The 27589-nt window shown below is 37.7% G+C and overlaps 1 protein-coding gene and 1 non-coding gene across 3 annotated transcripts in view; both read left to right on the plus strand.

Annotated features, from left to right (window-relative positions):
• The window catches only part of FBXW2 (F-box and WD repeat domain containing 2), a 41916-nt gene extending 15989 nt beyond the window's left edge, over positions 1-25927 (plus strand). Inside the window, exons 4-8 of one of the 2 annotated variants that reach the window (XM_077143483.1) lie at positions 9645-9839; positions 11944-12077; positions 14417-14503; positions 15212-15381; positions 21000-25927. In XM_077143483.1, the coding sequence (XP_076999598.1) occupies positions 9645-9839; positions 11944-12077; positions 14417-14503; positions 15212-15381; positions 21000-21288 (875 nt within the window). In that variant the 3' untranslated portion in view covers positions 21289-25927. The remainder of the gene's footprint in view (positions 1-9644; positions 9840-11943; positions 12078-14416; positions 14504-15211; positions 15382-20999) is intronic. The other variant, XM_077143491.1, reaches the window with a different exon arrangement.
• Positions 8246-8352, plus strand: LOC143675200 (U6 spliceosomal RNA). Its single transcript, XR_013171443.1, has one exon. It is a non-coding gene; the product is annotated as a U6 spliceosomal RNA (small nuclear RNA).
• Positions 25928-27589: the final 1662 nt, after the last annotated feature.

A 27589-nucleotide genomic window follows, 5' to 3' on the forward strand; every position in this document is an offset into this window, starting at 1 on the left:
AGTACCCTGGAGTGTTTTGAGTTGCCATCATGGTCCACCAGACTCCATAGGCATTCCTTTTTTTTTTAAAAGGAGGCCAGGGGACTCCCCGGCAGTCCTCCTCTTTTTTTTTTTTTTTTTTTTTTAATTACGTGGGCAGGCACCGGGAATCGAACCCGGGTCCTCTGGCATAGCAGGCAAGCATTGTTGCCTGCTGAGCCACCGTGGCCTGCCCTCCCTAGGCTGCCCTCCCTAGGCATTCTTTTAAACATAATGTGAATCAGAAAGCTGATTTTTTTCTACATGTTTTCTCCATATACAGTTCTCTGTGTTGATTAACTTTATTTTGTTTTCTGTTAGTAATGATTTGTGGGGAAAAGCATTGGAAAATTTAGAGTCTGTTCTCAGCAAGTACATAGATCATTTTGGACAGATTGTTTAACCTCTTTGTATTTGTTTCCTTGTCTGTAAAATATAAGAAGGTTGATATTTTTTTCTCCCTCTACCATCTGTGATTCTAGAAGAATTAGAAAAGTTTGGACATAAGAATAAAGGAGTTTAATATTTCAAAACTAGACAATTAACTAGTTTTATTTAATGCAAATATAATAAACATTAAATTTTAGAATTATGCATATTATCTTTCAATTATAATATACATGCATCTCTACATGTATTTATAACCAGTGCTTACATTTTAGGCAATAATTTTTTTATTTTTGGCTTAAAGCAACAAATATTTATTGTCTTTTTCTCTCTGGGGGTCAAGAATTTAGGCATGACTTTGTTGGGTACCTCTGACTCAAGCTCTTTCATGAGGTTCCAGCCACACTCTCATTGGGGCTATGGTTTTTCCCAAAGATTTGAATGGAAAATAACCTATTTCAAAGTATCATGACTTTGGCTCTGTTCTTGTGGGCTGTTGGAATGAAAGTTTCAGATCCTTACTGACTGCTAACTGGAGGCTTCCTTATCACTTCCTTATCACTTGCAGCTCTCACTTATAAGGCAAGTTAATACATCTTGGTAGCCATTGTGAATAACTCCTTGGCAGTGTTTAAACTCCAGGCAGTTCTTAACAGTGATCCCACAGCCTCTTCATTGCCATTGTACATAATGCATAGGAATGCTTGGTATTCTTTTTATATCCAAGATTATTTCTAAAAAAATCATTTGCATATTACCTAAACTACGTAAGTTTAGGTGTCATTTTTAATAAATGTACACTTTTCCTTTGTGGAAGTATATCATAACTGTTTAACCATTACCACATTAGTGCATATTCTGGTTGTTTCAATTATCATGATTATCTGTATTCTCATTACTTTTCTTTTTATTGAATTATTTATTTTGGGCATAAATCTCAAAGTAGAATCACCATATACAGAAGTATGAATCATTTTATACCTCACTATTAGGTGGTCTTTCTAGATAGATTGATGTCATGCCCACAGCACTCTAAAATAATCTGCATCTCCCCCAGATTCCCACTAGAATAATTTTTAATATTTTTAATTTAAAAATGTATGACTTCTCAAGACCTTTTTAAATTCCACTTCTTTATTTATCAGAGATTTATATTTTCCCATGTGGTGATAGATCCTCTGAAATGCTTTATAAAACAAGCATTTTGATTGAAGGTAGTTCAAGGTTTTGATTTGTTTGTCATTCCAAAGTTACCTCACATTTATATTATACCTATTTTATAAGCCTGGTTATTGGAACAGCTTTCATCTGTTCTTCTATACTTTGATGTACTTTTTTGGGTATGTTTGTAGTGTTTCCACGTCCTTTTTTTTGTTTTTTAAGGTTAAAATGTAGTGTAGCCCCAGAGCTTAGTGCATATTTACACTTACATAAATATTGGCAGTTAACTCATTGTCAGAACCATTTTTAACTTTTTATTGTATCTACTTAAACTTTATTTTTGAAATGCAGTAAAACCTCAGTTGCAGTAGAAATAAATGGGAAACATTCCCAGAATTCTCTTAACTCCCTGGGAAGTTAGTACTGATACAAAGTGTGGACCCAACCTTACATTTTAAGATTATTTTCTTGGTGGGCCTGTGTGCTGTGCTATCTTTATTCCAATTATGGTCATCAGGTTTGCATACTGAAAGTTATGCTTTGGCTATTGAAATTACCTGAGCCATTAATTTAATTTTTCTAACAACAACTATCCCTGGGATTATTACTAGTGAGAGAAGTTTTAGTTACAGAATAATACATGTGTCTGTGTCATTTTGTTACTTAAGAGCTTGTGTTTTCACTCTGGTTGAATTGGAAAATCCTGAATTTGTCAGTAAGTTTACAGTGACCGTCAGATTAGTTCCTTTTGCAAGGAATAAGTCAGTATCACCAAAGTGATTAATGGCTTATGCTAAAAATCGACATAGTGACTTCCGGAGAAGATGGCGGCTTAGTAAGACGCGCGGGTCTAAGCTCCTCCTCCAGAAAAGCAACTAAAGAAACAGAAACAATACGAAACAGCTCCCGGAGCCACAACAGAGACCAAAAAGACAGCGTACCCCATTCTGGAACGGCTGAAGGGGCAGGGAGAATCCGCTGCGGTGAGATATCCAAGGGGCGCGCGTTTTCCCGGCCGGGGCGGCTGGCGACTGGGGTCCCCTCCACGCACGTGGCTCCTCGGTCTGAGTGGGAATGTTGGATAGTGGGGCCCTCCCGCCACGCTTGACGTCTCGGGCCAGCTGGGCAATTTGGACCGGAGTCCCCCAAGCCACGGCTGCCGGCGATCGACCCCCTCCATGCGCGGTTTCCTGGGCTGACTGCAAGATTCGGACTGGCCAGTTAAAGGAGCCACAGCATCTTTTACTGGTGGGCCCCGCAGACAGACGAGCGCCACGAGTGCCACCTACCGGGCAGGAAAAGAAAAACAGCCCAGAGATTTCACAGAAAAACCTTTCAACCAGCCGGGTCCCACACCCAGGGAAATCTGATCAAATGCCCAGACACCAGCAGAAAATAATGGATGACACTCGGAAAATTAAAGATATGGCCCAGTCAAAGGAACAAACCAATAGTTCAAATGAGATACAGGAGCTGAGACAACTAATGCTGAATATACGAACAGAAATGGAAAACTTATTCAAAAACCAAATCAATAAATTGAGGGAGGACATGAAGAAGACATGGGCTGAACAAAAAGAGGAAATAGAAAATCTGAAAAAACAAATCACAGAACTTATGGGAGTGAAGGACAAACAAGAAAAAATGGAAAAAACAATGGATACCTACAATGGTAGATCTAAAGAGACAGAAGCTACAATTAGTGAACTGGAGGATGGAACATCTGAATTCCAAAAAGAAACAGAAACTATAGGGAAAAGAATGGGAAAACTTGAGCAGGGAATCAGGGAACTGAATGACAATATGAAGCGCACAAATATACGTGTTGTGGGTGTCCCAGAAGGAGAAGAGAAGGGAAAAGGAGGAGAAAAACTAATGGAAGAAATTATCACTGAAAATTTCCCAACTCTTATGAAAGACCTAAATTTACAGATCCAAGAAGTGCAGCGCACCCCAAAGAGAATAGACCCAAATAGGCGTTCTCCAAGACACTTACTAGTTAGAATGTCAGAGGTCAAAGAGAAAGAGAGGATCTTGAAAGCAGCAAGAGAAAAACAATCCGTCACATACAAGGGAAACCCAATAAGACTATGTGTAGATTTCTCAGCAGAAACCATGGAAGCTAGAAGACAGTGGGATGATATATTTAAATTACTAAAAGAGAAAAACTTCCAACCAAGGCTTCTATATCCAGCAAAATTGTCCTTCAAAAATGAAGGAGAAATTAAAACATTTATAGACAAAAAGTCACTGAGAGAATTTGTGACCAAGAGACCAGCTCTGCAAGAAATACTAAAGGGAGCACTAGAGTCAGATACGAAAAGACAGAAGAGAGAGGTATGGAGTAAAGTGTAGAAAGAAGGAAAATCAGATATGATATATATAATACAGAAGCCAAAATGGTAGAGGAAAATATTATCCAAACAGTAATAACACTAAAAGGTAATGGACTGAATTTCCCAATCAAAAGACATAGAATGGCAGAATGGATTACGACCCAGCAATACCACTACTAGGTATCTACTCAAAGGACTTAAGGGCAAAGACACAGACGGACATTTGCACACCAGTGTTTATAGCAGCATTATCTACAATTGCAAAGAGATGGAAACAGCCAAAGTGTCCATCAACAGACGAGTGGCTAAACAAACTGTGGCGTATACCTACGATGGAATATTATGCAGCTTTAAGACAGACTAAACTTATGAAGCATGTAATAACATGGATGGACCTAGAGAACATTATGCTGAGTGACTCTAGCCAAAAACTAAAGGACAAATACTGTATGGTCCCACTGATGTGAACCGACATTCGAGAATCAGCTTGGAATATATCATTGGTAACAGAGACCAGTAGGAGTTAGAAACAGGGTAAGATAACGGGTAATTGGAGCTGAAGGGATACAGACTGTGCAACAGGACTAGATACAAAAACTCAAAAATGGACAGCACAATAATACCTAAGTGTAATGTAACTATGTTGGAACACTGAATGAAGCTGCACCTGAAATATGGTTTTTTGTTTGTTTGTTTGTTTGTTTGTATCTTCTGTTTTTGTTTTTTTTCTTTTTCCTTTTTATATATATATATTTTATTAGTATTATTATTTTAATTCTCTTCTCTATATTAACATTCTATATCTTTTTCTGCTGTTTTGCTAGTTCTTTTCCTAAATCGATGCAAATGTACTAAGAAATGATGATCATACATCTATGTGATGATACTAAGAATTACTGAGTGCATGTGTAGAATGGAATGATTTCTAAATGTTGTGTTAATTTTTCTTTTTTTTTGATTAATTAAAAAAAATTTTTTAAATTGGATAAAAAAATAAAAGCACATAGTAGATTCAGGAAAAAAAAAAATAATAGAGGAAAAAAATGTTAAAATAAATTCAGTTTGAAATACTAGCGATCAATGAAAGGGAGGGATAAGGAATATGGTATGTAAAAATTCTTTTTCTTTTTCTGTTTTTATTTTATTTTTCTGTTGCCTTTTTATTTCTTTTTCTGAATTGATGCAAATGTTCTCAGAAATTATCATGATGATGAATATGCAACTATGTGATGATATTGTGAATTACTGATTATATATGTAGAATGGAATGAGCATATATTACGGATGTTTGTGTTTCTTGTAATTTCTTTTTAATTAATAAATTATTAAAAAAAAAAATCGACATAGTGTAGATTGACTAAGGTGGTTATCCTGTTGTGCAATTTGTTTCTGAAGTGGTACCAAGGGAACCTGTTGTGTTTTGTGCTTGTTAGACTCTGCTTTTTTTATTAATTTGACTTTCGTTTATAAATGCCAAATGCCTTGTGTGTGAAAGATGTGAGGGCCTACAAAAGATGAATTTTCTAGTATTGATTTTGAAGTATTGCACAAATTTTAAATACAGTGATTGGGCCAATTAGGACACACTTCAGGTCATATTCAATCTGTGAGCTACCATAGTGTAATTTCTGGCTTATAGTTTAATAAGAAAAACAAGAGCTATAAAAGAGATAAGATAAAATAATATAATTGAGCACTGTGAGAAAAAATTCATATAGTTGTTCAGGGAAAGGATGATTTCTTCCATTTTTAAAAATAATTGAACAGTGTTTACGTTGGGCTTTGAAGATTGAGTAGATTTTAGAGATGAGATACGAGGTAATTAAGGATTTTACAGTAGGAAGATCAACATTACTAAAGACATGGAAATGGATGAGCATGGAGCATGTAAGAGGAAAATAAAGAAAATTCATTTTAGCTGGCTCTTGAGATTTAAGTAGAGTAACAATATAATCTGAAGAAACAGGCCTGGGCTGTATTATGAATGGCCCTGAATGATGGGACATGAGTTTGGATAGTTTTCTATAAGCAATAAGGAAACCATGAAAGATTTCTGAGCAGAAAAAGGACTAGGATCAGAACTTTCTGTTTCAGTGTTTCTTATTTCTGTCAGGGGCAGTCCTTCTTATAACATATTTTACAGTACCATCTTATCTTGAAGTAAAATTCGTAGAAATAACTTTTCTTTACATACACATTTTAAAAAATCAATATAGTGCCTAAACAGATTCACAGAAGAGAATTATAATTTTAAATAATGTACAATATAACCTGTAAATCCTATATGTAATCAGATGTTTGTGCCTATGTTCTAGTTTGCTAGCTGCCAGAATGTGATATACCAGAAACAGAAAAGCTTTTAAAAGGAAGAATTTATGAAGTTCAAATCCACAGTTCTAAGGCCATGAAAATGTCCCAGCTGAACCAAGACTGTAGAAGTGTCCGATCTAAGGCATCCAGGAAAAGATAACCTTGGTTCAAGAAGGCTGGTGGTATTCAGGGTTTCTCTTTCAACTGGAAAGGCACATGGCGAACATGGAGGCATCTGCTAGTTTTCTCCCCTGATTCTTGTTTCATGAAGTTCCCCTGGAAGCATTTTCCTTCTTCATCTCCAAAGGTCTCTGGCTATGCAGGCTATCATGGTTCTTGTCGTTCTTGTGACTTTTTTATGGTTCTAAAGCTTTCTCTAAAGTGCTTCCTCTTTTAAAGGATCCCAGTAAACTAATCAAGACCCACCTGGGATGGATGGAGTCACAACTCCATGGAAGTTGTCTAATCAAAAGTTACCACCCACAATTAGGTGGGTCACATCTCCATGAGAACAATCAAAAAGCTCTCACCCAGCAACATTGAATAAGGATTAAGGGACTTTAATGATGGCTTTTCTGGGGTCCACAAATTCAAACCGGCGCAGCCTGTGTGTACTGTCATCATGAACATAACAGGTATAAACGCAGAATGTTGTATTTGTCGTAGATGCCACCCAAATGTTAAAAAATTTCTCAGCGAAGTTCACAGCAAAGCATATCTTACTTCAACTTAGCTGGTAGTTAAAGTGCAAATATGCTTTGTAAAACAGATTTTCAGCTCAGTAAAAATAAACTTTTCATGTAGGAGTATTTTGCCAGAAACCTCAAGAACATTATGCACAATGCAAGACAATTATATTTGTTTACTGTCTCAAATTTTGCAAGATGTCTAGCATCCTTCCTCCTGCTCAATAGATACTAGTAATGCACCTCTGTCAATTGTGATAACTGAAACCACCCTTACAAATTTCTAAAATGTTCACTTAAAAGATGATACTCCTTCTGTTGAGAACCTCTGTTGTGGATAAATCCAGAGCTTCCAAGTTGAAGTATTTGTCTGTTGTAGTTTAGGTTGGAGTAAACAGGTCTAGATTCAGAATAGTAAGTGGAAAAATTAAAAAGGAGCAGTTAATTGGAAAAATAGCTGTTGAAATAGAATTGGCAGGATTTGTCAACAGATTGGATATGTGACAAAAAGTGAGATTTCAAAAATGGGGAGGTTTTTAACTGTGTATGCTTGAAAAGATAGTAGTACCATATAACGAGAATTGAAAGTAAAGTAATATACGAGAGGGTAGGTGAGTACAATTTGGGATGAACTGAATTGCATTGCCTATGGAATGTTTAAGTGGAGATTCCCATAACATCTGGAAATGCAGAGAATCAGAGCTTTGGAGAGTGCTCAAAGGTAGAGAGAAAAGTCTTGGAAGTAGTAGCATCACAGCTCATGAGTGGAATGACATTTTAAGAGGAGATTGTAGAGGGGGAATTAGAATAGAGCCTAGGGTAGATCCTTGAAGAGTGTGCTTAGAGAAAGAGGAGGTGAAGAAATAGAACAGTGATGAAGAGAATTTTAAGGAGCATGATATCCTGTCTTAAAGAGGAACTGATAAATGTGTATTTAGTTGGTTGACAGAAAAATGCCTCAGAGAGGTGGTTGAGGGTTGATTCTACCAGTTAAATATTTAAACTTAGCTTGATAAGACAGTTTACTCATTTTGGGTTACAACTCATTTTTTTTTAATTTTTTGCCTATCTTTGTTTCACTTCCATCCCTGATGTTATTTTTAAGAGCAAGGTATTGTTCTCATCTTATTTTCTGAATTGAGAGGGCTTTTATTTTCCCTTTCATATAATGTTAAAGGGTCAATAAGTCCAAATTTATTTAATCCCCTTTGGTCTCTAGGCTGCATCAGGAGTGACCTCTTTGAAAATATGCTAAACTAACCCTTACAGCAAATAGGAGTAGAGAGGGAAGGTTGACATAATGCCAAAAAGGAGCAGGGAATAGTGGCTCCTCAAGGATTAGCAATTGTGCTCGCTTCGGCAGCACATATACTAAAATTGGAACGATAGAGAGAAGATTAGCATGGCCCCTATGCAAGGATGACACACAAATTCGTGAAACGTTCCATATTAAGTGCCCTGAGTGCCCAGCGTACCCTAGGATGTGTCTGCATATTACTTGAAGCTATACAGAATTATAAGCTCTCATTTCCATTGAGTTCTTTGTTTTTGCTTTTTTTTTTTTTTTTTTAAATCTATCCAGACAGGTTGAGTTAGATTATGTGCTACAGAAAATTTAGGTTTTGGATAGAATAAATCTCTTCCTTTGGTCTCATACAGTAGGTGACGTTCTAAAATATAGATAATGCTGTCTTCATCCCTAGTTTCTGATTTACCTTAGTCCTGACCTCATTGGCTTTGTTCTTATATTTAATCGAAGCCTAATCCCTTTTGTTTCGTTTCTTTAACCATTGTATTTAGCAGTGCTGACTTCAAAGCTGCAGAACTCCAACTCTTTGAGTCTTAGGTATCACATTGGTGGTAGTGATTGGCTTTGTTTAGTCATTTTCAGCTTTTTGAAAACTGGTCATTTAGTATGTTCCTAGGATACTGTGTTCTTTTCATAGTGTGTCCTCAAAATATCTTTTTCTTTGCTGATTTTCTGTTCTAAAGGTAAACTGTGAGATGTGTATTAATCATTAGGCTTTTAAGCTTAATTAAAGCAAAGTCCTGAATTGTCACTGTGGTAAGTATAACATTCATCAGATGGAGGCAGGAAAAATAAAAACAGTTTTTTTCCTGCAGAATCTTGAGACTTCAAGTTGTTGTGAACAAAATTTTCCATATCTTCTTTGAGATTCCTTCACACGTTGTGGAAGGGCTTGAGAAATTAGCAGTTACCCTTTGCAGAAGTTTGCCCATGATCTGAGGCTTATCTTTTAACTTGCTTTAGAGTGAATATGTTCCAGCTGGCAATTCTTACCTGATACTATTCAACTCTCCTTATACGTATAAGCTATTGGGTAGTGAACAAGCATGTTTAAGTGTACACATGCAGTCATAGGTAATCCCCATCCATTTCAAACTGATACCAGAAAGTTTTATGAAAAACTCTCTGGCCAGTTTTGTGAAATTTTGCAGTTGAAAGTACCAAGGGATGCTTTGGTCTAACACCTTTCATAGCCTGGAAAGTTAAAGGAAAAAGTACTAAACAGAAATCTGGAATTCAGTCCCAGTGTTATTGGTACCATTCTGGTGACTGAGCAGATTGTGTCAGCCTGTTCATACTTTGATTTCCTTAGCCATAAAGTGGGAGTGGTAGAACCAGGTGACCATTAATATTCTCCTTAAAGAATACCATAGTGTTGTGATTGTGTTCCCTCTTTATGTTTGTTTTCTTATTAACCTCCCTATTTTTCTCTTGAAGGGTCAGATGATTTGTCTGCAAAACTGTGGGATGTGAGCACAGGGCAGTGCGTTTATGGCATCCAGACCCACACTTGTGCAGCGGTAAAGTTTGATGAGCAGAAGCTTGTGACAGGCTCCTTTGACAACACTGTGGCCTGCTGGGAATGGAGTTCCGGAGCCCGGACCCAGCACTTCCGGGGGCACACGGGGGCGGGTGGGTTGCCCTTTTTCAAGGGTTTCTATGATCACTATAACCTCATCCCTTAAAGCCAGGGTCCAAGAAAGTAATCCTTTATCTTTTTTTTTTTTTTAATTTAATCTGCCTCATCCCCTCTATTTCTCAGTCAGTGCAGTTATTCCCCTTTAAGTTATTCTTATGTGGAATTTCCCCCCCAAATTTTGCTTTTCTGTGGCCCATTTTTAAACTCTTCTGTGTGCCCTCATGCATATTCTCCCTCTCTCCTATGTCATTTGTATCCTGTTGAACAGTCTCCTTTGGTTTTATCAGATTCCATATCTCCAAACTTAATAAGTTCTACATTTGTAAATTCAGTCTACTTTATTTGTAGAATTGGGTCTGAAAATCCTTTGATGGGGTGGAGGTTCTCAGGTTGTGTGGTCCATAGACAGTACATCTAATGGAGCTTGGTCCACTATTGATTGAAACAAGCAACTGCTTAGACATAGATACAAGATTAAAGAAAAAGATACCCGGATGTTTCCTAATAAATGTGCAGCAGCATTATTTTTCATTTCATTTGATTATAGCCTTGAGCTCTGAGCGTCTCCCTGTGTTGCATTGTATTTTGCAGCTTTGTGTAGAAATCATATTAAGCAGTTTCCCAGCTTGTGTAGCATCTCGTCTCTTCTTTTCCCCCATTTACCCACTGCTTTAGCCTCTGAGATTCAGAGTCTATGCTCTTAAGCATCACATTTTATGAGCAGCCTTCCTGGGCTTCCTAAAAAGGTTGGATCCTTCTGCTATAGGTTTCCCAGTAACCTCTGGTTCTTTCATAACACTCATCATACAAGTACATATGACCTCTGTTTTCCCCACCAGGCTTTAAGCTCCATAAAGACAGAGTTCCCCTGCCTGTCTTTTTGACTCTTATGTATAGTTCCTTGCATTGCACCTGGTGTTCAGTAATTCTTTGAATTAAACCTAGCTGTTTTGCAGCAAAACAAAATTTTCACATCTTTTGTCCTCCTATACATTTTCTTCAGTCTTAGCTATCTGCTACCACTTGTTGGTTTAGACATTGATATCTGAAGGTGTATGATTAATCATGGAGCTTGTTGATTAAACTGAGTGTATTTACGTTGTTTCTAAAGATGTACCATGGCTTCCAGGTGATTTTACACCTGATTAACTTTGAGAGCCTTGCTCCGAAAACATTCTACTTGCTGTTCTGTAGACATTGCTATAACTTTTCCTAACTCATTGCCTTTGCTGTTTCCTCTACCTGCATTACTCTTTTTCTTTTCTTGATAAACTTTACTCATCCTTCAGGGCCCATCTCGAAAATCGTCTCTTCCCCTGAAGTTTTCCCTGATACCCCTGGGCAGAATTAGTCATTCTCCTTGGTGTTTCCCTAGCAAGAGGTAAACATTCGTTTTTGAACTCCATCCCCCTTAGACGAGTTCCTTGAAGGAAGGACCAGTGTCCTTATCTCTGGCTCTGCAGTGTTCCCTTAGAGCTTGGCAGACATTTAACACCAAATATTTGAATACTCACTAGACTGCAAGCACTATTTTAGGTGCTGGGAATACAGCTGAGATGAAATTCAGTTAGTGGATTAATCTGATTCTTAAGATCCTTATTTTTTTTTTTTGTCTTGTTTCTTTGTACACTGGCTTTTCTTGGCTCTGAGTATTATTTTGCAGCGTATATTGACATTTTGTCTGATTGCAATAAATAGTGCGAATCTGAAGAGGGCCAAAGTAGGTTCTGTTTTCTTTGCGTGAGCTAAATAAGTTTTGTCGTATCAGGCAGGCAGTCCTAAGAAGGAATGCCATTATCTCCAACACTGGTTTTACCTCCCTCTCTGAAGCTATCATAAATATAAAAGCTCATATTATTCTGGGAACTTCCAACCTCAGAATAATAAGCTATAATAAATACAGATTTGAAGTGGATATATTTTTTACCGTAAATTTTATCATAAAACTGCTAGTTGAGTATCATTGTTCTTACACTAGCTCTGTTTGGGAAATCAGTACAATTGGGAAGCTAGAGAGAATAAATGTTATTGAACTGTATTATAAATAAAGTCCCACAGGCAGACATGTTTTAACTTTGTGTGTGTTATATGCACTAGTGTTTAGTGTGGACTACAATGATGAACTGGATATCTTGGTGAGTGGCTCTGCGGACTTCACTGTGAAAGTGTGGGCTTTATCTGCTGGGACATGCCTGAACACACTCACTGGGCACACGGAATGGGTCACCAAGGTAGGAAGACTTGCAGAAGAAATCTCCTTGACATCAGGTTTGGGGGCAGTGATGGAGGATAGCGCGGTCTTATTATAAGTGGTAGGTGAACCCTAAGAGGGAATAGATATAACCATAAGGCATGATAATGTGCAACAATGACCAGCGGGCAGAAGGCACTGGGTAGATAGTTATTTAAGAAATGAATGACTCATGAGCATAGAAAGATGCCCACAATGTATTAGGTGGGAAGAGGGGACAAACAAAACAGATTACAAAATAGTCCGTAGAATGTGACACCAGTTTGTCAGTGTGTTTATTTACGAACCAAAGCATTGAAGGTGATTATGTCTGTTGGGATTGTAGGTACTTTTAAACCTTTAGGATGAACATGTTTCTTTTTTAATCATAAAAGCAGTTTTCATTTTCAAAATCAAAGTAATGCTTGGAATTATTGGGGTTAAGAAAAATGTACAGACTCCTCAAAGGAATATTGAGATGTTTCCTGGTTTTCAAAAGAAGATTGCTGTGAGGATCAAATTCAGTAATAAGGAATATGCCAGAGAAGCACTTTTCTTGAGCATTTCCTGCCTCTCTGCGAGGGGCTAAGGATACAGTAGTGAAGAAAGGAGACTTAGGCTTTACTCTTATGGATATTATTCTGATAGGATAATTAATTATTAAACAACAATTTCACAAATAAGTACATAATTACAAATTGTGTTAACTGCTGCGGTGGAAAAGTACAGTGTTCTATGAGAAAGTCTGGGAAGGGTATCTAATTAGTTCAGGGAAAGTTTTCTTAGAAGGGATAAAACATAACAGTGAATAGGAAGTAGATGAGCAAAGAGCAGTGGAAAAAGTATTTCAGTGGGTACAGCATATTTATAGTCCTGGAGAGGGAAAGAATTTGTAACAGTTGACAACCTGAAAGAAGACAGTCGGAGCCATGTTGTAGTTGGGGAGGGAGGTGGAAAGGTGGGCTTTATATGTGATTTATTAGGATGTATTAAGTACTTTGAATATCATCAGATAGTAGGAAGCAGTTGAAGCGTTCTGAGCACGAGTCTGGTGTGCTTTACGTTTTAAGAGAATAACTGATTGCTGAGTGAAGAATGGATCAGAGCAGGACATGAGGATACAGGATGACTGGTTAGTCTTTTGCAGTAGTTTTAAGCAAAAGATGGTGATGGTTTGGATTTGGGTGGTGGCAGTAAAGATAAGGATTCATGTGAGGGGTAAGTCTTTAAGGTAAAGTCAGCTGAATGTGCTTATTGGTTGTGGGGAGCAAAGAAGAAAGAATTAGAAATGACTGGTGGGTTATAGACTGGTAGGTCATTTTGTCTTTTTTTAAATAGGAAGAACTAAAGATAGAGTACTTTGAGAGAAGAATGTTAATTCTGTATTTGGGTATTAAGTTTTAAAATAAGTAAGTTAATATGTGTTTTAAGGCAATTTGGTGTTGTGGGAAAAACAGTGCATTTGGGACCAGAAGACTGGCTGTGATATCTTGGACAAGTTACTGATCACTTCAGGGCCTGCGTTTTACCATCTGCTATAAATGTTCCTGTGAATATTAAAATAAGATAATGGATAATGGGGCCACACCCAGCAAGATGACTGGCACTTAATAGCAGATCAGTCAGTTTCAGTTGAATTTGCTACCTAGACTTCTGAAGGAGTGCACAGGACCTCCCTTATTGCTGATTTATTACAAAAATAACAAGAACTTAAAAAAAAAACGGAAACTATAACCTAATGTTTACAGATTATCAACAGTCTTAATGGAATGTTAGCTTTTACTATATCAATATTATTATTTCATTTTCACTACAGTTATGGTAGAAGAGATAATAGGTGTGTCATCCCCAATTTTAAAGATGATGAACTGAGGAACAAAGAGATAAGATGGTCTGGCCCAACAATGCAAACTCAGTATATGGCAGGTTCTGGTCCCAAGTCTGTTACTTTTTCCATTATAATGCATCTCCTTTTGAAAACAGGTAATTGCATCTAATTCTACTTCTGTAGGCTTTTTTTCCTAATTCCTCATATTTTGTTTCTATAAAGCCATTTTATAAATTTTAAAATCAATCCTAATGTTTGCTTCCAGAATATAGAGCTAAGAATAAATGCTGTGAGCATTAGGTACTTTAGATCCTGCTGATGACCTAGAGATTCTGGTTGTAGCAGAAATCGTAATAGAAGTTAGCTTGTTAATATAGTTATGGCTTAGGTATCCTGGCATGACGTATCATTTCATTTTCTTCCTTTTCAGATTTTAATTTAAAAATATAGAAGCAGTATAGAAACAGCGTTAAAAGGATCTTTCTATAATATAAATGTTTATATATTTGCAGGTGGTTTTGCAGAAGTGCAAAGTCAAGTCTCTCTTGCACAGCCCTGGAGACTACATCCTTTTAAGTGCAGACAAATATGAGATCAAGGTGAGTGGTTCCCCACCCTCCATTAATTTACCTTCTCAAAAAAAACTGGCAAATAAAGGAAAATTAAAATGCTATGGCAAAGGCAGGAATGTCTTCGTGCAAGCCATCTTAAACCCACTGAAAAAGGAGATTATTCATTATCTCCTATGTCTTAAGCAGCTTCTAACTCCGATTTGTAAATGCAAATTTAAAAAAAATCACCAGAAATTTATCTTCCTTTTATTTTTTTTTGAAACATGTATGTACTATTCTCAGTTTTAATACTGAAACTATGAAAGCATAAAAATTTATTTCTTGGGTGGGCCACAGTGGCTCGGCAGGTCTCTCACCTGCCATGCTGGAGACCTGGGTCAATTCCTGGTGCCTCCCCAGGCAAAAAAAAAAAATTATTTCTTATAATGTAAACAATTTGCAAAGAGCTTACAGACCACTTTTATATACTCATTGTGTCTCTTAAGCAGTCCTGAGTGACAGATATTATTACATCTGTTGGGAGAAACTGAGGTTCAAAGAGGTTAAGTATTTTACCAGATGTTACACAGCACATATGCAACAGCATCAGGACTTAAACCTGTATCTCTTGACTATAAAACCTATGGTCTGTACTTCATTTAGTATCTTACTTCATCAGTGTAAGCCACACTTCCAGGGCAAGCTCTTCATTGGTGATGTGATCTGCCATCTTTCCTAACCTTCTTCTCTTTATAGATTTGGCCAATTGGAAGAGAGATCAACTGCAAGTGCTTAAAGACATTGTCTGTCTCTGAGGATAGAAGTATCTGCCTACAGCCAAGACTTCATTTTGATGGCAAATATATTGTCTGTAGTTCGGCCCTAGGTCTCTACCAGTGGGACTTCGCCAGTTACGATATTCTCAGGTAACATATCCTTTGGGCCTTACACTTGACCTTTGACAGTTTGCTGCATTTTAATAGTAAAGACAAGGTTAAATGTTTGGATGTACCAGTCGATAACTTCATTTTAGGGAGTGTGCTACATCAGTTATAAACAGGGTTGTGTGTGCTGAAAATCTCATACAGGAAGAATGAGAGGCAATATGCAGAACAGAAAGATGCATGCTTGGACCTATGAGAACTGTGTTCCAATTCCTCCCCTAACTCTGAGTTACGATTTTTTTTCCCTTTTAGGATTTAACATACCTTTGAGATTTAACAAATCTCAAAAAGATTTTTGAGATCTGTGGTTCTAATATTTTAATTTCTGCTTCCTATTCAATTGAAATTCTGCACTGTTTTACAAGCCTGGTCACTGCAGTGGGGTTGAGAGTTAGGGTTTAGCAGCTTTCTGTTGACCACTGGAAGGACAGAAGTATTTAGAAAAAAGTGCAACTTGCAGGGTTTCTGGCCAAAGAACTAAATAAGAGGAGGTCCATGGACAAATAGTTTTTCACTTCACTGCTTCCCATAGACACCTCATGGGAAATTGGCAGTATCTGTTAGCATATTGGAGGCCAATAGAAGTCAGTGCCGTGTGGTGATTAAGAGAACTTATTGTGGTGAAAGATAAACTTAAGATCTGGTGCCATTACTGCAATAAAAAAAAAAAAGGAAGGAAGACCTAGTGCCATCTCTTATGATTTTATGTAAATTTCTTAATGTCTTTGTGCCTCAATTTCCTCATCTGTAAAGTGAGGATTAAATGAAATGTCTGTAAATAGAACTTAGCATAGGACCTGGGAGATCTTTACTACTAATATCTCTGAGAAGCCCTACAAAAAGAAACTGTTTGAATTTATTTAACCTACTGTACCTGATACTTACTGTGCACAAAGGTCCCCCCCTTTTTTTTGAGGGACATGTATTAACAGCTTACAGAATTAGTGTTACACAGAATGGTTCAGGAAATGCTGACTTGTGGGAAGTACAGGAAATTGAATACCCTCTTCATTACTTCTATGCATAACTGATCATTCTAGCCAACAGGACTTCGTGACTAGAGAGGTCAACCCCATTTATGTCTTCCTAGAGTCAAGTCAACATTTCTAATCCAGTTGGTTTCAAAGTGTCAGAATCATTTCTAGAAAAGATTGATGATGATGTTTTGAGGAAAACAAAGACTGGAACAGATCCTAGAAAACAGTTATCAAAGATCTTCATTTTATAGATGAGAAAACTCAAGTCCAGAGAGGATACGGGTTTTACCAAAGGCCACCCATTTCACCCTGCTAGACCAACATTCATCCATCCATTTCTGTATAACCCAGTAGACATGTGTTTAAGATACCAGCAAGCCATGGCTACCAAAAAAGGACAACTTGATTTTTCACTAAGAAAAAATTTAGGTAGTCACAGTGAGAAAATCACCTTTTATACATTAGTATTGTGTTTATTTTGAATTCATCTCTTTTGGTGAGGGTGGGGATGGGGCAAGAAGGCAAAGCTGAATAGAAATATCATAATCTTTTTTAACGCTTAGGGTCTCAAAAGATTTTGACCTGACCATGCATGTACCGTTCTTATCTATAACTTCCTCTTCAGAATGGAGTATAGAAAGTCCAGAGTCCCAGATGAGGGTTATTTTATGATATTTGAATACACTAGCTCCAAGCAACAAACCTGCCAAATAGTTGGCTATCTGGAGACACTAGGTTCAGATTTTCCTTTGAAAAGGAGCTATTTTTATCTCTGCTTTTTCTCCCTAAGCATGAATAGACCAACCTCTTTTGAAACCCTAGTATAAATCCTATGGCTTCAAAGGCTAAGTTGCTAGGTGAGGCAACTGGAATTTTGAGGGTAATTGGAAAGAAGCTAAATACACAGATAACAGCTTGTTCATCACTAAGACCGAAGTGTGATGCTGTCTCTTAAGCTAACTTATCTCAGTGCAGTATGCAAGGTTATTTAGGTTCAAAGGCCTAGACCCCACAGCTGGGGTGTTCTTTTTACAGTTCTGAAATAGTCAAAGTAAAGAGGGCCATGAGGCTGTCAGGACCAGATTTTCTGGCTGTTTTTACCAGCTTCCTTTGGATCGCTTTTATAGGAAATGGAATGTGTTCATGTTAATTGCACCGCTATTTTATTCATTAGCAGATATTTATGAGTATCTACCTAAGTGTCAGGCATTGTCGTGTGCTCTGGGTACCAACAGAAACACTTGAATTCATGGGAATTTCTAACCATCAGGAGGGAAGACTGACATTAAACAGCTAATTACATCAAAAAGTGTTTCAATGATTGGGATAAGAGCAGTACCGTATGGGGTACTTTGAGACCTGACTGATTCTGTGGAGTAAAGGGAGGTTCCCTTGAGGAACAGATATTCAAGTTGAGCTGTAAAGTATGAGTATATGCAATTAAGTGCCAGAGTGGGTGTGCTTTATGGAACAGCATAGACTGAGATACCAATCTGTTTAAAGGCCCTGAAGCTGAAGGAGCCTGGTACATTTGAGGAACTGAAAGAAGGCCATGATGGCTGGAAATATGAATTCAGTAGGGAGCTATTGAACGGTTTCACAACTTTAAATGAAGTGGTAACAGGATAAGATTTTACTGTGAGATTAACTGATTGAAAGGGACTGCGACTATAAATGTGAGCAAGCCAAATAGCAAACTGTTGGCAGTAATGCAGGCAAAACGTGATGTCTTGGACCAGAATTGTTTCAGTTTAGATAGTTGTGAATAACTTAAAGAAAAATGTGGTGGGTATGTTAGTCAGGGTTCTCTAGAGAAACAAAACCAACAGGAGAGAGCTGTAAATAAGAAATTCATAGAAGTATCTTATGCAACCACGGGAATGGAAGAGTGCAGAATTCATAGGAAAGGCTGTGAAGCAGGCGGCTCTGATGAAGGGTCTGAACAAACTTCACAGGAGAGGCTCGCTAGCTGAAGAAGCAATAGAGTATCTTCTTCCTTAAAATCCTTCAACTGATTGGATCATCTTGTTGTGGGAGGCGGGCCTTGGTTGATTGCGGATACGATTAGACACAGATGCAATCAACTGACCATGAATGCACCAGTCTTGTGGTTTATTAACCAGCTTGAAATCCATCCATGGTGCACTCATCCATTCATTCAGCAAAGAGTTGTATAAACATTAACTGGACAGGAAGCAGTTAAATGTAGAGAAATGAGCATGGGTTCTGGAATCAGACATTTGGGCTCAAGTGCTAGGTCTGCAATGTATTAGCTCTGTGACTATGGCAAGACATTTTACACTTAGCCTCATTTATTCACTAGTACAATGGAGAAAATATCTCATCCACATTCAGTTGTGAGGCTTGAGGTAACATGTTAATTATGAAGTTCAATGCCTGGTACATGGTAGCTGCTCAATAAATAATGTCCTCTTCCTTCCTAATATCAAACTAAAATCTGCTTCTATGTGACTCTTTCCCTCTTTCTGCCTTCTAGAGCTTCAACGTCTGACCTCCTCTCTTACCCATCCTTCATTATTTAAAGGTGACAGTCATGTATAGCTTTCCTGCCCCGCCAGGAAATGTATAGACAGTCATGTATAGCTTTCCTTTCCCCAGCTGTTCCTTACTTGTCCTGGTTACCAGGCTCTTCCTATTTGAATTGACCTCTTGGACATACATTAATTTGATAATGTCCTTGTTAAAGTATGGTCTAAATTTGCTTCATCACAATGGCCCAAACATTGATAGGGCAGAATTTGTATATCCTTGGTCTCATAGCTCTTTTCATTAGCACCTCTAAGAGAACATCAACAATTTTTGTTAACCTTTTGCCTCACAGAGTTTGCACATAACAAAAACTAAGATTTTTTTTTTCATTTGTGCTGCTCTTTAGGCAGGTCTCTCCCATTTTTAAAAAAAATTTATTAATTTAAAAAATCAACAAATGAAATAAAAATTAACAGGTAATCAGTAATTCACAATATCATCACTTAGTTGCATATTCATCATTTCTTAGAACATTTGCATCCATTCAGAAAAAGAAATAAAAAGACAATAGAAAAAGAAATAAAACGAAAACAGAAAAAAAAAGAATTATACCTACCATGCCCCTTATCCCTCATTTTCACTGATCACTAGCATTTCAAACTAAATTTATTTTAACATTTGTTCCCCCTATTATTTATTTTTATTCCGTATGTTCTACTCGTCTGTTGACAAGGTAGATAAAAGGAGCATCCAACACAAGGTTTTCACAATCACAGTCACATTGTGACAGTCATCTGATGATATTCAGTCATCTTCAAGAAACATGGCTACTGGAACACATCTCCATTTTTAGGCAGTTCCCTCCAGCCTCTCCCTTACATCTTGAATAACAAGATGATATCTACTCAATGCGTAAGAATAACCTCCAGGATAACCTCTCCACTCTGTTTGGAAACTCTCAGCCATTGACACTTTGTCTCATTTCACTCTTCCCCCTTTTGGTGGAGAAGGTTTTCTCAATCCCTTGATGCTCAGTTTCAGCTCATTCTAGGGTTTTTCTCAATCCCTTGATGCTGAGTCTCATTAAGAAATGCACTAGTCAAAATATAAATTTTGTACCAAATAAACATTTTTTGCTTTAGTCTCACACATAAGGTGACATTTTAAAATATTAATTACCATCTATTTTCAGCACCCTGCATTAATGACATTCCTTTGCTCTTCCTCATGCAAAAACATTTTTAAAATTTGTACATTTAGTCTCTATTATTATACACTCTAGACATTCCTAGATTATACCATCTCAATCTTTAACATCTATCTTTCTTTCTGATTTCATCTATGCCCCCAGCCCTCCTCCCTATATCCTTCTCACATGCAGCTTCATTCAGTGTTTTAACAAAATTGTATTACAGTTAGGTAGTAAGGTCTCTCCCTTTTTGTGCCTTTATCGTTGATGGTTCAGAAACAGTCAGCCTGAGAAGATTAAAGTTGTCCTCCCAACTCTTCCAGTTTTCTCTAACAACATGTTATAAATTATATTGATAGATAGTTCTGAAGTATTTGTGAAGCTTTTAATGTTTTCAGTCTTTACTATTTTTAGAGAGAAATTCCTGGGTTTGTTACCTGCTAGATAGAATAGCACTTCAGTCACTTAGTTTTCAAACTTTGTTCTGGACTTCAAGGTGGTTCTCTCTCATTGCAGTATTCTAGGATTTGAAGAATAAGTCTTTTTACCTAGTGGGAAGAGTTGAGTCTTATGGTCTAGTTCTAAATGGTAACTGACTCGCTGTGAATTCTTAGCTGAAGTATTTATCGAGCCTAGCCTTCCAGTTTCCTTCAAAATGAGAATGTTAAGTTAGAAAATCTGTAAGATCCTTTCCAGCCTAGACATTTTATGCTTTTGTGAACTTTCCACAAACACCTCTGATACTTTCCTCTTATCAAACTGATGAGTTCAAGTGGGCAGAGTTTTTTGTCCTCATGTTTTCTGTTTTATCATAAACTTTGTTTAACTCTCTAAATTTTCTCAAATTTTATATTGGTTTTCAGTATTTTTAGAAATGATTGCAATAGCATAAACAGAAGCAAAATTGCTTTCTGGTTTATGATCCCTAACTCTCATCCTTGTAGGGTCATCAAGACTCCTGAGATAGCAAACTTGGCCTTGCTTGGCTTTGGAGAAATCTTTGCCCTGCTATTTGACAACCGCTACCTGTACATCATGGACTTGAGGACAGAGAGCCTGATTAGCCGCTGGCCTCTGCCAGAGTACAGGAAATCAAAAAGAGGCTCAAGCTTCCTGGCAGGTGAAGCATCCTGGCTGAATGGACTGGATGGGCACAATGATACAGGCTTGGTCTTTGCCACCAGCATGCCTGACCACAGTATTCACCTGGTGTTGTGGAAGGAGCACGGCTGATACCATGAGCCACCACCGTTGACTGACTTTGGGTGCCTGGGCTATCGGTTTTGACTGCAACCTCCATGGCAGCCGACTGCATGAACCAAAGTTCTCACCTAATGGTATCATCACGCAGTGCACAATCATTTATCTATGTTTGTCAGGGGGCCAGGGCTCCGGGGAAAGGGGAGGGCTAGTTTTATTGACATATAGTGCAGCATGCTAATTGGGTACACAGTTGACTTCATTTGTACTTAGTTTTGTTGGTCAGCATAAAAGGATGCATTTTGGATCTATCTTTCTTGACTGGAATCTTGGTTTTAAGTAAAGAAAGTTAAATGATTCATTAATCTGTAATTGATTGCCTCTAAAACTACATTCAGTTTGTTATTAAAGCTTTTTACCATGACCTTTTTTTCTTTTGAAGTTGAAGCAAAGGTGCTATGATGTTGTTACAGCAGCTTCTCTCACACAGGGCTTAAGTTTTCATTAGAGCCATTATTACAAAGACATCTGAGTTCTGTGACATTCAGAAACTCTCCACCAAATAGAGTCTAAAGAAAGCCTGTCTTCCAGTACAAATCCAGTTCTATAAATTGGTTGTTCATAACTCATTCTAAACCCTAGTGTTTGGCAGAATCAATGTTGGACATGTCTGAGATTTGAGGGAGTTCTGTAGTTTGTTTCCCATGTGGAAGTTATTCTTCAGTGCCCTAAAGCCTGAGTGACTGTGCACAGGTGACATACTATGGTAGAAAGAGCATTGAACTGGAAAATTGGAGGCCGGCTCTATTACTTAGGAACCTTGTGACCTTAGGCATATCACTGTTCTGAGCCCCAGTTCTCCTGTCTGAAAAGCCAATTCCAGCTAAGTGATTTCTAAGATTCCTTCCAGTTCTAGGTCTGTGGTGGTGTGAAGTTTTGTTTGATCCTTGATTGATTGTGTCAATAATGTATCAAATATTGTTTGATAAATTGTCATTTAATTGATATAATTAAATGAAATCACTGTTGTAAATGAAATCACAGATAACAGCTTATCTATAAAGAAATAAAATGTATGAAAAGGCTAGATCAAAGGGGCATAGAAAAAATGTAACAGATTTCTTGCTGATTCAGTGGTAGATGATTCTGTAAAGAGGTGGTTTGCTATGTTAGAAAGAAAGACACCTGAACCTGATTTATCTTCTTCCTTTACCTTCAGGATGTGTAACCTCAGGCAGGTTAACTTTCTGTCCCTATACACTTGTTTTCTTCATCTTTAAAATGAAGAAATTGTCCTGGATAAAGGTTCACAGACTCCAACACCTAAGTGAGCCATGCAGGAAACACAATGAGTGAAGCAAATTGGGTAGGATTACATTGATCCATGGGAAGTTTTTCAGACTGGGCCATTTACTTTGTCATTAGGCAGAAATGAGCCCAATGTTGGCAGGTCTTCCCATTTTTCATGAGGAACTAGTGATCCAAATTTTTATATGAAATCTCTGAATTTTTTGAAATGTTGGCAACTAATGGGACATAATTTAAACTATGGTGAGCTAAACAAAGCATGTCTAAAAGCTACCAGTTTATGTCTTGTATTCTGTTGCTCCTGTAAAATTAGGTAATTCTGTTACTCGGCAGTGGGAATATTTTAACTCACTGTCACAAACAGAGAAAGTAAGATGGAGTAAACACTAAAATATCTCACCTACTCTTTAGCCATTTCCCATCATGTTATAGAGGAAAGAGGAGGCAGAATTTGTTCATAGACAAGTAGGAAAGTAGTTGAAGAAGACCATAAGAACTCTAAAAACTCAAATCTCAGTGAAAGCCTCTGCCTGGAAATATGAGTTATTTATTCTTGTTGCTGACTCTAATATAAAGCATATCCATTTTACAGATGGGAAAGGGTTGCTGGTAGTGCTGGGAATGATGCAAACAGTAGGAGGGGCCCAACCCTCACAAAATCCATATTAGTATAGATCCTCTAAATGCTATAAAATCAATGCTTTAGAGTATCAATGGTTGGTTTCAAGGCCAAGCTTAGTTAATATCTTTGTTGAGACTCCAGGGAAATTAGATACAGAAGAGAAGACAAAATCTTCCTCTACCCCCGAAGTCTGGGTTTAATCCATTTGACATTGAGTTCTGTGCATGAGCTATGCTTAGTCCTCCAAGAAATGGAACTAGAATTATAACTGGAATATATTTTGCAGGAGGCTTAGGAGACTTTGGGCAATGATATGAGGATAAATTATTTTTTCCTTTTCAACCAGCTTAAATAAATGAGATTATATTGATCTTAACCATCCCTACTCTCACCTCACTTTCATATATATCCAAGAGTTTCAGAGGGTGAGTAATTATAACTATAGTCATTGGTGTTTTTTTTTAATGATAAGATTGTGTCCCCATTCCATGTTGCCATTCTTCAGTGGTAAATACCCAAGTGAGCAACAGGATGGTGCTTGGTACAGTTGGGTTTTATTAGCAGTACTTGAGGTAGTGGTTGGAGTCTTAACTTTGATCCTTGTTCTCACAGTGGTCTTCATTTCACCTGAATTTATTATTTAATTGCTTTATAGACGTTGGGTTTATTCATAATACTGCTAGCTTTCATAAAAATGGAAAACTAAAGCAAAGTGGGGAGTCATGGAGTGGGTAGGGAATAACTAAAGATGTAGTTCTTTAGTCCTTGATCAGATTAGGGAGCTGCCTCCCCTATGCATTGACTTCTGCTTCACTAGTTCAGAGTCAATGAAATTGCTTTTGCCTCTTCTATTAATATTCTCACCTCTGAAAATTCTGAGTTATGAACAGAGGGACCCTGTCCTTTTCTAAGAGGATTGGTTTTCCCGGGTGACATTGTGGTATGGTAGAAGCAAAGGTTTCTTATCTGAGGGGTTTCTCACCTCTCAGGTCCATAAAGGGAACCATAACAACTTCAGGCTCCAGGGTGAAAGCAGGTCTAGGAGAGCTCAATGGGTATGAGGTTTTTAGCAGACTTTGTTCCCATTTCCAAGGAAGGTAGCTTCCTCCAGCCTCATTATTTGAAGTAATAAGTGTTGTTAAAACTCAACTGGCCTTTTAGACCTGTCAGAGAAATGGGAAGAAAGACTTCCTTAAGTGCCAGAATTTGACAAGGTTCCAAAGGAAGATACACATACCTGATAACTTTTCCTAAGTGGAAGTTGGGGGTATTGCTGTTAAACAGTAGCAATAAGGTTTGTGCTTTGTTTTTCATAGTTCAAGAATTATTCTGCCTTGGCCACTGAAAACTTTTTTTTAGCATGCTGCTCTGCATTTTTAAAGCATCTTAGGGAGAAAAGAAATATCTCTGGAAATAGTACTATTTTAGACAAGAAAAAATTGTTTCTGTTAGGTGCATTTTGGCCTAACAGAAGCAACTAAGATTGGTGGAGCCTGGCTTTACTTGTATCTTTGGCCAAACACAGATAGCTCCTTGAAGCTGTGGTTTTTGCCGCTTTGCTTCTAGGAGACCTAAAGATGAATTCTCCCACCACCACTCTTACAGCTTTCAGTACCTGAGGCCTAGGTGAATGAATCAGTTGACTTTCTCTGTAGGGAAGTAAGCAGAATCAGATTACTCCTTTAGGATGCAGTCTATGGCATGATATACTGTCAACTTTACCTTTAGGAGTACAGAGTTGTTAGGATAGGGGACAAGTCCTTTTGGTCTGTCCCCTTGACCAGCTTTCTTATCTGGTTGTGCTAGTACTTGCCAAGCTGTTTTAAGAACTGAGATGTTATTGAGAATTAAGCGGTCTCCAGATAGAGACCCTGATGAAAGGAACTGGTTAACAGTCTTGACAGAAACGCTCACTAGCCATCTTCAGCAGTGTTTCTGGTCAGAGGTTCCCTGTGCTTGTGTAGGAAAGTGAACTTTTTCAGAATAAAGCCTCAAATGGAATGCTGAATAGTCTTTGCACAACTGCCATCTAATGAAGCTGAGTGATCATGTTGAGTGCAAAAAGGTGTTTTGTTGTCAGGTTGTTTCCGTTCATTTCTAGTCTTAACTCTTCCAAGAATAGTTCAGTTGCTTAAAATGATTGTTTCCTGACCAGTGTAAACCCAATTAATTATTGCAGTTTAAAGAATCTTAGTTTTACTTTCCGTGAATGTGCCTAAATAAAATGTCTTTGCATATTTAAACCTGGCAAATTACTAATTCAGATGAGATAAGCTCACAATTTTTTGTGTCCTTATACTCACATGTGAACAGACTTATTTCCTTACTTTCAACTTAGTACCCTTGATGAGATAACCTCAGGTTGAAAAGGCTGGGCTCTATCATCAATCAAACATCTATAGCAACATGGTAAAAATTCATTAGCTCATGTTTCACTACTTTGATATATGTTGTGATCTAGGGAGTATGAGAGGTTTATATTTGAACTGTCTGGGGAGTGGGGAGAAGGGATTGCTTAAGCAAACAGTGGAGTGATTGTGGAACAAGGTGTCTCTTCAGGATGAGAAGTTATTTTCATGCATCATAGAAAGAAGCATTCTTTTACCCATGAGTGATTGTGCTAACTGTAAATCATTTATATCTATATATTAAAGCAGGTTCCCTCAGTTAGGCAACATCTGGTTAGCCAACAAAGTTATTGTTTGTACTTGAAAGTAATAAAGCTGCATTTCCTTAAAAATATATTCTGTAGTTAAGCTTTTTTCTTTCATTTCCAACTAATTCAGGTGGGACCTTGCAAAAGTGAGTATGTTTTAAAATGTGTTTTTAGAATGGATCTGTCCTTTATATGCTCTAAAGTGGCCCTGTACTTTTACTGTTTGTGTGTGTGTGTGTGTGTGTGTGTGTGTGCTCTAGATTGTAAGCCCAACAATATAGCAATTTTTAAATGAGATCTAGTAAATTATTTATTTAAAATAAATTTTAAAGTAAAACGTATGGAAGAAATTTTGGCAACCTTTATGAGTAGATGCAGTTAGGACTGAGGGGGTGGCAGTGTACCATTATTCAATGGAATCATTTCCCTTTCTTGCCTCTTTTTTTTTTTTTCTTTGCACGGGCAGGCACCAGAAATCTTACCTTTCTATTCAGCATGTCCCCAAGTTAGTTCATTCTTATTTATTGAAATTCATAGGGTCCTTGTTATTTGCTAAGGATGGTCCTGTACATTTGATCCCCCCAGTAACCCCATTACAGGGTAGATTGTCATTTCTGTTTTTCAGGAAAAAAAAGATGAAGCTTGGAAAAGTCATTAATTAATTGCTTAAAGGTGCAAGTTGACTGTGAGATTAAGTATGGAGCCCTAATATTCAGCCTCCACAAATGTGGATTTTTCCTCTTTCCTAGTTTCCCTTCCTATACTTTCCTTATTTCAAGTCTCTTCAATCTGAACCTTGACTGTCTTCCCCCTTCACCACTTCAGAGTGAAAGCAGTCTAGGGATTCTCTTCAAACCATTCCTTTGAAAATGTGGCTTCTCTGTTCAAACAACCTTAATGACTTCTTATTAGCAACTGGGAATGTCTAGATTGCTTAACCTAAGGATCCCCAGCTCATCTCTCCAGCCAAATGGTTCCTGCTATTATTGTTTTCCTTGGCTCTTGGCTCTTCGGGTCTTATTCTCCTATCCTCATGGATTCTCTATATTCCTCTGTATCCCTTTCCCACCAGCTCCTACAGCCAGTGTTTAAGGTCCCATTTGCCTTTAAAGCCTCTGCTGACCACTATTCCTCACTCAGCCTGGCCCAGTGTTTTTGTGTAAGAGTAGTTGGTTTTGCAATTCATTTGGCAATTCATCACATAGTGCCTTTTACAGTTAGTGAACTAGCAAGTAGGTAGAAAATTTATTGAATACACTTGCAAGTAGCATGTGGGCACTTTTCAAGATGATGGTGGCAAAGAGGCTCCCAGCATTGGTAACATCTGCTTTTATTGCTTTGCTTTGCTTTTTCTCCCTCTTGCCTTTTTTCCAGGGAGGTGCTTGGTAATGGAGCATTTAGGTGGGTCAGTTGGCTCCACCCTTCTCCATAGGGGTCATTTGGCCCCTAGGTACTATTAGTTGTTGCTCTTCTCAGAGATACCTCTTTGAGACATGACCACTTTTTGGAGTTTGCCCATTGCTGAAGTAGCCACCACCCTGATTCTCACCTACATCATTCCCCCCTCAGAGACTGCTGGCTCCCCTTTATCTTTTTTATTTTTAATTTTTAATTTTTTTAACATAACAGCATACAAGCATGAACATTCTTACCATATGATCATTCCCTTATTGGTATATAATCAATAACTCACAGTATCATCACATAGTTGTATATTCATCAGCACGATCACCTCAGAACAATTGCAC

The sequence above is a fragment of the Tamandua tetradactyla genome, chromosome 2 (assembly GCF_023851605.1).
Source record: "Tamandua tetradactyla isolate mTamTet1 chromosome 2, mTamTet1.pri, whole genome shotgun sequence".
Classification (NCBI taxonomy): Eukaryota; Metazoa; Chordata; class Mammalia; order Pilosa; family Myrmecophagidae; genus Tamandua; species Tamandua tetradactyla.